This window comes from Aspergillus versicolor (genome assembly GCF_001890125.1).
Source record: "Aspergillus versicolor CBS 583.65 unplaced genomic scaffold ASPVEscaffold_1, whole genome shotgun sequence".
Taxonomy (NCBI): Eukaryota; Fungi; Ascomycota; class Eurotiomycetes; order Eurotiales; family Aspergillaceae; genus Aspergillus; species Aspergillus versicolor.
Window position 1 is genome coordinate 4,030,131 of NW_024467524.1, and position 12,193 is coordinate 4,042,323.

Here is a 12,193-nt window from a genome sequence, read left to right on the forward strand (position 1 = left end):
GCGCGAAACCCGACACCTCGTAGTCTATCCAATCGTACACAGGGAAGAAAGTAAGATATGTAAAAAAAAACGAAAACCCGAGAAAAAGGAGCGGTTAAATTCCGAATTCTCGACGGCGATTTTTGGGATGTGTGCCTTAATGGCACAAAACATCAGAAGGCTTGATGACGAGAACAAGGATTATGGTTAGGAGCGGGATATCAAGACAAGACCGCGCAGGAAGCTCGGTTCGCGGAAAGGAGGAGTCGTGGAGATGGCATTAGGTAGAGCAGAAGAGAGGTGGGGTAACAGTTCAGAAGGAAATGTGTTGCGCTTTGAATATCATAGGGTATGGGCATGTCTATTGTTGTTGTACACGGTTCCTAGCATCCACCTCACACTGAAGCAGCAAGGGTGGTTTACTCGCGAGACACGTCACGGCCAAACAGTCTGGCCTTGATCCAGTCAACAGTTACCAGGACACGGTTCCGGGCTAGATGAAAATGACGTGTTAGTTCAATGCTCGATCCGATGTGTTTGAAAAAAGCAGAGGATACTTACTGCTGAAGCACATGCTCAGATAAGCGCTACGCCAGAAGAGGTAGGTCATAGTTCCACCACTTGCAATGTTGCCGCTCAGCCAGCTGATGTCTGCAACCGCACGCTCCTTTCCGATGTAAGCCAGACTTCCCTGGTGGGAGTACTGGAAGGGGCCAATTTGCTTGGTTCTCCGCAGTTGTCGCTGGTTCTCGCGAATTTCGTCAAAGATGCGGTTGCGGCTCTCCTCGTCCTTGGCAGCGGACTGGGCCTCGGAAAGCTTCTGGAGATCCTTCTCGATGGCGTCTGTCTTGGCCATGGTGTTGAAGAGACGAGCAAGGAAAGCACCCTCTTGACTGGCGACCTGGGCAGTGGGAGCATAGTTGGTGATGGCGCAGTCTCCAACGGCCCAAACGTTCTCGGTGCCGTTCACGACAAGGTATTCATTGACAGCAAGACCACGACGAGAGTTCTTCTGAGCGGGAAGCTGGCTCATGAGGTCGCGAACAATAGGGCGGAGGGCATTACCAGTAGCCCAAACGAGCAACCCGTAGGGGATGGTCTCAAGCTCCTTGGTTCCATCGGGCTTAGTAACCTCGGCTTCGATGAACTTGTCGGTAACGTTCTTAACCATGGTCTTGGTACGGATAGTAATGGACTCCTCCTTGAAGGTCGATTCGGTGTAGTCGATCAGCTGCTTAGAGAACATAGGAAGAACGTTGGGCAGAGCTTCCACAAGAGTCACACGGAAGTTCTCCTGGATATCAGGAACCCACTTCCTAAGATCATGCTCGAAGAAGTCCTGAAGCTCACCAGCGAATTCAACACCGGTGGGGCCACCACCAACAACAACCATGTGCAAAAGACGCTTGATCTCCTCGTCAGACTGGTCCTTGAACATGGCGGTCTCGACGCAGTCCATGATGCGCTTGCGGATCTTCTGGGCATCTCCAACTTCCTTCAGGAAGCAGGAGTTCTCCTTGACACCCTTGATGCCTGTTATAAGCGGTTAGTTGGAAGGTTTCTCATAAACAAATCAAGGTTATTTACGCACCGAAGGTAGCGTTCTCAGCACCAACACCCATGACAAGCATGTCGAAAGGAACTTCAGTGTGAGAAATGTCACCCTTGATTTCCGAGTCGTCGCTAATGTAGACAACGCGCTTCTCGTAGTCGACCTTGGTAGCTTCAGCTTCGTAGAACTTCACATGGGCCTTCTTGTGGCGCAGGATGCTTCGGATCGGCTCCATAATCGAGCGGTGCTCGACTTGACCAGTTGTGCATGATGGCAGAAGCGGGGTGAAAAGGAAGTAGTTGCGCGGCGAAATGACGACGACATTGTAGTTTGCAGTGTCGAGCTTCTTGAGGAGAGAAACAGAACCCCATCCGGATCCTAATGAGTATTCGGGTTAGGCGGAATTCCTAAAATAAATGTTTACGCCAAAATCGATGCGCGACGGCAACTTACCCAGGATCACAAGGGTCTTCTTATTGGGGTCGGGTTCGGATTGCTCGGTGGGGTGACGCTGGTCGTAGATGCTGTAAGCAAGCTGGCCAGCAAGACCAACACCACCCAAAAGAGTCAGACGCCAGGTCCAGCGCAAGAAGCGAAAACGTTTCCGGGGCTTAGGAGCTGGAGCCGCCGGAGGAGCATCAGAGTAAGGGCGACGAGCACCGCGCTGAGCGACTTGCTGGGTTACGGATTGTCTTGCGCGCAGGGTCTGGACGGGGGATCGCGTCGTGAGCGACCTGCGCGACAGCGACGACAATTGCATGGCGGACGGCGAGGCCATCTTCGACCGGAGAGCCAGCGTACTTCCAACCATTGTAAGGCTGTAGTCGCAAAGTGACACGGAAGGGGGAGGATGGGAGGGAGGTGAGGTGAGGTGAGGAGAGGAGAGATGTCTGGAGGATAAAAAAGTCAAAGCTGATGACAGCGGGTGAGTAATGTGATGATGATTCACAATCAAATGGTGCAATAAAAAAAACAGAAATAAAAATCAAGGTTTTCTTTTTTCCGTGTCAGCTGCGATAGAGGCGCCTGTTAAGCTGTTTTCGGGTCCTCGGTGTGGCTCGAGTCGAGATCTTCTGAGGAATTTTGCTAGCAGTGGATGCCTGAGGATCCACTTTGCGCCTGCTCAGCAACAACTGGAGCCGCCGCGACCCTCGTGAGGGGAACTGGACCTTCTGGACTGCTCAGTGAGGAGAAAATAAGCACTCTCCTCTCGGCGTTTTCTCCGTCCACTGACACCGGGCGGACACGCACTCGGGACGTATCCGAGCTGGATGCTCTGTGCGGTGAGGGCCGCTGTCAATTGGTATCTAAAATCACGCCTCCAGTGCCAGGACATTCAATCTCCAAGAATGATCAAATCTGCAGCGTAAAGAGGGATGAGGAGAGGGCAGGTGTGCTTCTCCAAATCTCCGACTGTTCTCGTCCACTGCCAGATTCGGGATGCCGAGCCTCAGTCGAGGCCTCGTGTCGATGCTGAGTCAGCCTCTGCCCTACGGTCCTTCCCGAGGCGGCGCCGGGATCCTCCGCATCCAACAGCTGGGTTGGGCCTGAGGAGCTCTGCAAGAAAACGCACGATAAAATCCGGGGGAGCTTTGCGAGATCCACCGGCATCCATCAGCGATCTGTTTGATTCCATCCCGGCGGTTCTCGTGGACAAGCCCCGAGGCTGAAATACACCCTGCCCAGGGCCGGCGTTTTCTCGGTATTTACTTGTGGATTGGCAGCTTAGTATCAGAATCTCCGTCTGCTGATATCTTGTTCACGATAATTGTCTGAGGACTGGGTCCTGATAGTCCCGAGATTCCCCAAAAATTCCCGTGACACGGCTGGCTTTCCGGGCTGCGATCAAACATTGACTCACTGTCCTTGCGAGTTGCAACCTTCGCCGCATCCAGATTCCAGAGGTCCAAAATCAACAGCCGACAACGTTATAGCCTCATGAACTATAAGCGGCCGCTGTAACAGTGCGAACGGCGAAGATGAGACAATGTCTTACGTGCTTTTTGGAGTGAAATACCGCGCCCAGTGTCAGCTTGAACTCGATTTGTCCGCTGATATCCAAGCCTTAAAAGCCTCTATCGACAACCCGGCTTCTCCTCCTCAATGTATGGACATGGAATAGAGAACTCGAGCTTCTCTGCTATCAAGATAGGCAATCTCTGACCTGACGAGCTCCATCTATTCCCTGTTTACGCGTCATATGCGTCAGGTATGAGCAGTCATCTCAATCCTGGTTGTCCCGTTTTGATTCGACGCATGCAATCTTTTGCGAGAGTTTATAGCTAAAGCCAAAATCAATTGGGCCATTTAAACGACAAGACTGTCCGCTGCGCCGAATTGCAGCCCTTGTCGCCCATCCCTCCATGCTGATGCAAGGCTCCGAGATCACATTGCAGTTTCGACTGCAGCCATGTCTCAGGTCTTGCCCGGCACTTCAGCACAGCATGCTACCCAAACGGGGCAAATTATTGCAGGCCATTCCCTGTCATGAATATAATGCAATGATGTGTACCCATACACGTATCCAGACCCATCATCAATATTAGGCAACCAGCCGGAAGTCTCAGCACTCAGTAAACAAGACAAGGCTGTTTAAAACATCCGGTCAACAAAATGCAGAAGAAGCAATATTTAGACATCACTTTTCATATGCCCAAACTAACTCTGGTTATAGTTACATGATGAAATGACCAATGCGTCTCGCTTTCCTCCTTGCCTCATTTCCCAATTCGAACTGCCGCGTTTGCGGTGCTTCAGCTATTGCCTTTCCGACCAGACTTGATGCAGAACACCGTTAACAGCAACATATTACAGTATATTATTTCCCTACTAAGGGCAGCCCTGGGAGTCAGATCAGATCTCTTTTGTATCCCCATCACCGCTCTCCCAGCCTTCGCGATCAAACACCGACGCAACCCACAACCACCCCACACAAACTATTTAAAATCCAACCACACCAAAGTCAACTTGACGATGCCATTTCCCTAGCTGATTTCTTTGATTTCCCCCATAGTATCACCACGTCTGGGGTAACACGCAACAAATTCTCTGCGTTTCACTCCTCCCTTGCAGTCCTTCTGCGTCGTCTTGAAGTTTGGGTGCCTGCTAGGGACAACAAACTATATACCAAGCAAATCAGATGCATATTAAGTCTCACGTGCATGATATATTGCTCTGCGAAGACTTTACTTGTCATCCAATGCATCTTATACTTTGAACGAGTCTTCCGGTGTCCGGCGTGGTCTGATACTAATACTATTATATGTCTATATCATGCACGAAACCTCCAAGGAAAGAAAAGCTGTGGAAAACTACTTCATTTAATACTTGCTTGACTCTATGCATCTACCGCACAAGGGTGAATGAATAGGGTGATAGCTGTGATATCTAAGTCCGTCCGAATCAGGATATGCATGGCCAGCTCATCGGCTGTATACAAACTACGTACAGCATCAACAGTCACCACCTCTCCTTGCTAGGCGTATACACACACATACATAACACATATGTTCTATTTCAAATCCTCAACACAGCTATGTTGCATAACACCTCGCATCTCCTCCATGCTCGCCCATATCCTTGCCGATCTACTAGGAAGTTATACCGAACATATCCATGGACAAGGACTCCGTACATAGAAAAATATATTACAATCCATATACATACGATATGAGATACCCAGTCAGAAGCAAGGCGAGTTAGCTAGCAGCCGGTCTCCCTCTATACTCAGGCCTGTCATCTGTTCTCTTCTAGGTACATCCAGTTTTATCTCCCCTGTCGCTAGCGGGGCGTACATGTCCAGAGACCAAGCCAAATACCATCATTCTAGAAAGAGTTTATCCCCTTTTAAGCACTTCTCTGATCCCAACCGCTCTTGGAAGTACCATTCACGGTTTGGGTGTCTATTAAGGTATCCACGATATATGGGCCGATGGCAGCGCCTTCCATTCCAACCCGGTCACTTCAGTCACCCATCGCGCCTTCCTCAGGATGGGTTTCTATGTTGGTTTTATTAATTAGAAAGGTGCAATGGTGATGGTAGGGTGCGCTTTCCAGTATTAGAACTTTGAGGTTGGAACTGGAAGGAGCCAGGCGCCCTCGTACCTTCCTGAACTACGTACGTATGTCGCTGCATATGCATGACTCTCAGATAAGGAATGAGTAAGGCATTACTTACCTACCTATGTAAAATGTTAGTACATTCCTAACAAGTAGAGAAAAGGTGAGGCAGGTAAAAAGTCCCATTATAGTTCAATATCAATCAGTTATATCGTCTAGATACTTCGGTTAGCTATGGGAGCTCGCTAGCATGTATGGAATGGACGGGTTTTAAGAGGAGGGGATATTGATTAGATAGTGGATTAGAATTGATTGTTTCTGTTTTTATTATTTTACAATATTTGTATTATGGGTTGGATTTTTATACTGCGCTGTTTTGTTGTAGTGCTGCCAAATACAATGTTAGGGCAAATAATATATATCGCGGATGCTACCAATTCCAACCAACAACAAACAACCAACTGAATGAACGAAAAGGACCTACAATTCAATCTATCACCAAAATTGTCCACAGCCAGATGAGTATAACATACTCAGCCGAATTGTAATGCCTCACTTTATTAGGGAGAGAGAACCGAGACTACTCATAGTTATCTTAATACCAAGGAAGGTTTCCACCATAAATCGAAGCAGAATAATAAACCGTCAAATTAATACCAACCAGAATATTCATATAGAATCTGATCACCGGTATGTACTGTATCAGAATGGACAACGAGGTACAGAAGGTCATCACCCCAACTCCAAGCTCCTTGCCCCGACCTGACTCCAACGAAGACAAAGAAAGCTAAGAAAAGAACATACCCAAGACGTAATGAAGACTTGCCCCCAAACTTCGCCCAGCCGCAGCCCAGCGCAGCGCCCGTTAATAATAAATTAATAATAGGTCGGGCAAGAGACAGGGGGGTCCTCAGGTCTTGGAGCCGACTCCTGACTCTAATTCGTTGGGTCAGGGCCTTTTATCACATCTTCATCCTGTATCTGTATTCACATCATGCTATTATTTAAAGCCATTACATTGTATTGACTGAAAGGAGGCAGACACTCCGGGATAGGAAGGAGGTAGGAAGAACTGGAGGCGAAGAAATGGCCGACTCCCTAAGTTGACAATAGCCGGACCTCCAACCGTTTCTGGCCTGGTTTTGCCCAGCCTGGTCAGTGCACTCTGCGAGGTGAAGTAAAGTGAAGTGAAGTGGAAGTGCAGCTGAGAGTTGATTAATTTACTGATTTTGGCAGCTCTATCTTGGCTCTCTTTTTCTTTGCATTTTTTATTTTTATTTATTTTTATTAATTAATTAATTAATTTTTTTTGAAGGATGGAGTTTGAATGAAGTCAGTGAACTTTGAACCACCCAGAAATAATATAGAACAAGTACCTTGGAATCTTAGTTAAGTTCTCCTGATGACTGCTTGGTTACTTTACAAACAAACCATGACGGGTGACGCTGTCTGTGGCGGGTTTCACTTTCCTACAGACCAAAGAGTCGAGCCGAGGGAGGGCATTTTGCCTTGCCTTGTCTTGTCTGAAGTATAGGCCCACCATACATACGACTAAATTCTTGTGATAAGTTCCAAAGCATAGCCTTTTTTTTACACCCGAGGTTTCTTTTTCGTTTCCAGTTTTCTTGCTTTCTGTCTCTCCACTGTCCGCCCACTACCGAGCCAGTTGGATATGCTCCACTCAATTTGTATTCAGTTCATGAATCATGGCTGACAGACAGTCCGTAGTCTTGCTCGGAGTGTGCGCGTGCGTGGACAAAGTGGCGGTGATAAACGGAGGGTGACTGGAAGGTGGAGATGGAAGATGGTTGGTTGGTTGGCAGCTGGTTAGGACTAAAAGTAAGTGCCAGTGCCAGTGCCACTGCGTCTGCCTTCACCAGTCAGTCGGGTGAAGAAATCATATCTCCGGGAACAGGCTCCCGATGGCTGTTGGAGGTGCGCTGAATCTTTCTCGTACTTTCCAACAGCGCCCGGAGGCTAGATCTTGACGGTCGACTACTAGTATAGTGATGGAATGCTGGCAACGGCTTGAGCAAACGCCCTGCAGTTACTGCCCGGCAGTCTCGGACCAGGAATCCAGGTTCCCGCTTTTGTGTTTGGATGGATGGTTGATAAGTGTCGCGATGCGACAGCAAGTAAGACAAAGTACGAATGCAGTCCTTCATCGTGAACGGTGGCCGTTGACGCCCAAGTCGTCCCACTTACTCGTAGTACTGGACTGTCTCAACGGAGTACCGCGGCAGCTTGTGCCACTGCGAGGTGACATTAATGAGACGGCCCCAATAGTAATAAATGATGGATAATATATGGGCGGCTGCCCGGTGAGACGGCAGCCTGGACTTGAGTCGTGGCTCGTAACTCGTAACTCGAACTTGCCAGGATTCAATTTCAGCTCATCGGTGAACCTGCAACCGACTTGCACAAATAATACAGCCCTCGTCTCAAGATTGAGATGGACCACCAGCATTTCTCAAATCCTCGTGTCTTGGATGCCCGGGCTAGTCTTTGTTCTTGCAAGGAAGCTGCATGCATCGCCAAACTTTGAGCCCAAGCTGTTGTCATCAGTGATGCGAAATCTACGATTACTTGTTCGTGGTGGGGTTGGGTTATAGTGGGTTGGTTTCCGGACGACCTTTCTTCCTTCTTGTCCTTCACAGCCATGGATTATTTGCTTCAAACAGCTGAGATGTGAATAAGCCGGGGAAGCAAACGGCATAATCAAAACTTGGCACTGAGTCCGTGGAAACAAACCTTTACGTTGTACGGTCCAACAGCCATACTTGCTCGGTTGCTCTACTTGATCACGAAGCCGTCAAACGGCCAGAAACCCGTCAAATGAAGAACGGGAACCAGCGGATCATTCAACGAAAAAGTATGCGACTACTTCGTCGACCCCTGCCTCGCCTTGTCTCGCTCAAACGAGCACACCAGCATCCAGCATGTGGTCGGGGATTATTAGATGAGTATTACGAGCCTTGATTAAGACAAAGGCGTAGGTAGGGTAAGACTGTCTGAGATGGGCCCTTGAGATGTATCAACGCCCTGCCGGAGAACGTTCAAGGGCTTCTCTCCTGAGTCGGAGATTTTGACCCTTGCCGGTGTTGAAGCTGGAGTCGCATCCCTAACATGTGCTCGGGTTGGGTAATCTCTGGTATAGAGCTTGGGCGAGGTTGTCGTAGCGATGCAAAAGCGAGCTTGCCGCCCTTACAAGAAGATGCCGGGTAAGGTTTCGATAGCAGACGAGCAAGGTTGGTGGTGGCCTTGAATAAACCCTCCGTGCATCTTACTCGTTTCTGAGCGAAGGATGCGAGGCTCGAGGTGTTTCGCCTGCACTGTGCAGGGATCAAATGAATGCAAGGAGCTGTTCAAAAAACAAAAAAAAGCGGCAAGGTGCGAACGGAACTGTTGTCCCGGTATTGACTGGAGATGCCTGTCTTTTCATATATCGAGAATCGACATTATCCGGTGATGTGATCATGCGAAAGCACCCTCAAGGTGTCGACCACGGCTCCCGTTGCCCGCTTGCAGGACAAGCGGATCAGTACCAGGAAGGAAGGAAACCAAGCGCTGCTAAAAAAATTTCCCCGAAAGCCATGATTATCCACCCAGGCACGGGGGAACCGACTGTCGGATAATAATAGGTAATATGCAGTAAGTCAGCATGGCAGCCAGGAGTGGGAAAGGTTACGTCGATATTGAATTCGATAATAAGCAACGTTGGTCAATAATACTAATAACTGTTTCGCAATCGGAGCGAAGCCGCGAGGGAGATGCATCACGGATAAACATCGTACTAATGACCAAGGTCGGTGCGCCGACGCTGAGCTTGGTCCCAAGGGTTGTCACTCGTCATCGACAGGTGGTCGTAATAGTAGTCAGAGCAGTCGTCGAATGTTGCCAGCTTGCAGGAGTGCGGGTGCAAACGATTAACTTGGCTATTATTATTCCAGCCATGTCGATCGGCTTACCTGCAAGCGGCTCGAAAGGCACACACCACACCCCCTTGGACAGTATCATTTAACCATTCCAGGGTCAAGTGCCGAATGGGCGGGCGGAAGGGCGTCGGTCACAGCGTGTCTCGAGGACGAGACGATCAGAAGACTGCATCTGCCATCCAGGCTCCGACATGGAGCATATAACCCCTGTCGGGCAGTGGTCACAAGCGGAGTCAAAGTAGAACAATGACAGAGAGAGAAAGTTAAGATCAGCGAAGTTAGACGCAGCAGTCAGTCATCCCAGAATAAACCAGCAATCCGTCTGGACGGCTCAGCGACTATCCACATCCACCGCGACGTGAAGGTGACGGCTGGACGTGGAGGACATTTGGGTTGGGGAACGCGTCGTTGACTCGGTTGGACTTTTTGGGGGCGCGTCCCAGCCGAGCTCCGTGCACGCTGAGTCAGCCGCCTGCGGAGACCTCTCGGTCGTGGCGGTGACCAATTTGGAAGATGGAGTCACACTCCACGCAGCGTTGTGGCGACTGGCGAGTTGGAAGCTGGCTGCAAAATTTGGGACTTATCGAAATTAACGGCGTTTGCTATGGACTACGACTAGCGGGTTGGAAAAAAGTAATAATCGCCCAGCGTCCCCGAGCCATTGGGGTTATCAATTTCTCTGATGTGAAGTTTCCTCCGGAGCGCGGACAGCTCAAGAACGGGGTGCGAATAGCCTGCCAATCGCAGGCCCTCGCTTGTTGATCTCGAGAAGTGTCGGCTGAAAGGATTGCATGCGGGCCTTCTCTCCCGTAATAATTACATCTCAAACAAAGAGGGGAAAGGGATATCTAGCGGGGAGGGACTAGAGCACGAGCATCTGAAGTTTGCCCGGATATTGCCTTGAGGCTGACTTGCTCGTCAAGATCGCCGCCATGATACCGTGAATAGCACCGTAGTTCAAGGTAGTCCAAGGGTAGTGTTCACTAACTGTTACTGTTCAGAGTCGAAAAAAAGCAAAAAGGTCACGGCTGGAAGACAAGACGTTGGACTGCAACTGCGACCATGCAAGCGATGGAAACAATACTTCGCAAGCCATTCCCAATATCACCATTATTGCGTCTTGTCTCAGGCGCTGGAGTCAAACTGGATCACACTTCCGATCGTCGTGGACGCCTTGACTCCATATGATTCCATCCGGCGTCCGCGGCTGCGCCTTTGGCTTTGCTGGATGGTGAATAGCCCGGCCCTAGCCAAGGTTGAAGGTTCCAGATAAAATGGGAGCTGGAGTCTGATGATGATGATGATGACGATGATCTTTGATACGCAACTCGTGAATTCAGCAGATTGACGAGAATGAATCCTCTCGGTTTCGGCCAATGGGCAGGCGGTGGCACTTCGCGCTCCACCGGCTCGGAGAGTCGTTTCTTCTTGTGTTCTGGAACGACCAGCTGGCGGCAAGCCATGTTACAATTATCTAGGCAGTTTCTCGTTACAAAGTGGGCTGGTAACAGGTGACGACGAGAGTCAGTCCCATGCGGGCTGGAAATAAGCAGGCTATGGACGACCTAAACTACGAAAGGTAACGCGGCTGTGGATTGTTCGATCGGATTTTGGAGATAAACGAGTTGACTCAAATGCAAGAGCGTCGTCGTCGTCGTCTTCTTGGAGCAAACGAGAATAATCCCTCGTTATGGAGCAGTCTCCGAAGTCGTCACCAGAGCCTGGCGATCCGTATCCTGCAGTCCAAGCTGAAAAGGCAAAAAAGCGGCAGTCTGGCTCGAGTCTCAAGATTATCGGTGTATCAGCCTATCATGACTAGCCTGCTGTTAGTTTGTCTTCTATCATCCATCGTCTCCGGTATTGAAAATAGTGAAATAAAAAATCACATGATTGCCCTTTGAGCTGGGAGGACAGGGATTCCTATTCACTGGAACAATCCCCTGTTGCCCCAGGCCCAGTTTTCCAAGCGACTTGGACCAAGAGGAGCACAGGCAGTGGATGATGCGCATCACAAACCCCAAGAAGCCTTGCTAAATCTGGCGAAGACCAGCCATGAATCGCCCTCAAACGATGGATAATGGGCCCCAGAGATGAATCGAGGGGGATTTTGCCTACAAAGCAGATGCCGTCAGGGATGTGAGCACTTCCGAAAGCATACATGATAGACCACGCCCGAATCCTTGAACTTTGAAGTATCCGTTTTCTCGGTCACCGGCAGGGTTCATTGAGATAGCGAGCTGCATTGAACACAGGCGTTTAGCTTATTATTGCAGGGGTTGGGCCTGGAATGTTGCTCGGTCCAGGAAAAAGAAACCGAAACAGAGGCCACCACACACAATCAACCAAGACCAGGATTGTTTTTACCAAGGTTGCGGATACCACTTGTGTTCAGGAGGGTTCATCCTGCGGAATTTCCCCCTTCAATCCCCTTGGCCAGCGAAACAATTCGAGAGGGCGGGGTTGGCGGTGGCCGCGGCTGGGCAATCAGGCGAATGAGAGGTCGTATTTGAGGTGTCGTCTCGAGCGCATCGATCGACTCGATTGTTGCTTTTCATTGAATCATCTTGAAGCCATCGTCTGCACTACTGGTATCAGGGTCGGATATCTCTCCTCCTGAACTCTGGTTGTCCTCAGGTTGAGGTGCCCGATGCAGAAATTGTCTAGCCCG

At 49.7% G+C, this 12,193-nt stretch overlaps 1 protein-coding gene across 1 annotated transcript; it reads right to left on the reverse strand.

Annotated features, from left to right (window-relative positions):
* Positions 1 to 398: 398 nt before the first annotated feature.
* ASPVEDRAFT_79048 (alternative NADH-dehydrogenase) lies at positions 399 to 2,342 on the reverse strand (the record flags this gene model as incomplete). Its single annotated transcript, XM_040816643.1, has 4 exons — positions 399 to 472; positions 541 to 1,512; positions 1,571 to 1,909; positions 1,985 to 2,342. The coding sequence occupies 4 exons, from the start codon at positions 2,340 to 2,342 to the stop codon at positions 399 to 401; spliced, it is 1,743 nt and encodes a 580-aa protein (XP_040663085.1).
* Positions 2,343 to 12,193: the final 9,851 nt, after the last annotated feature.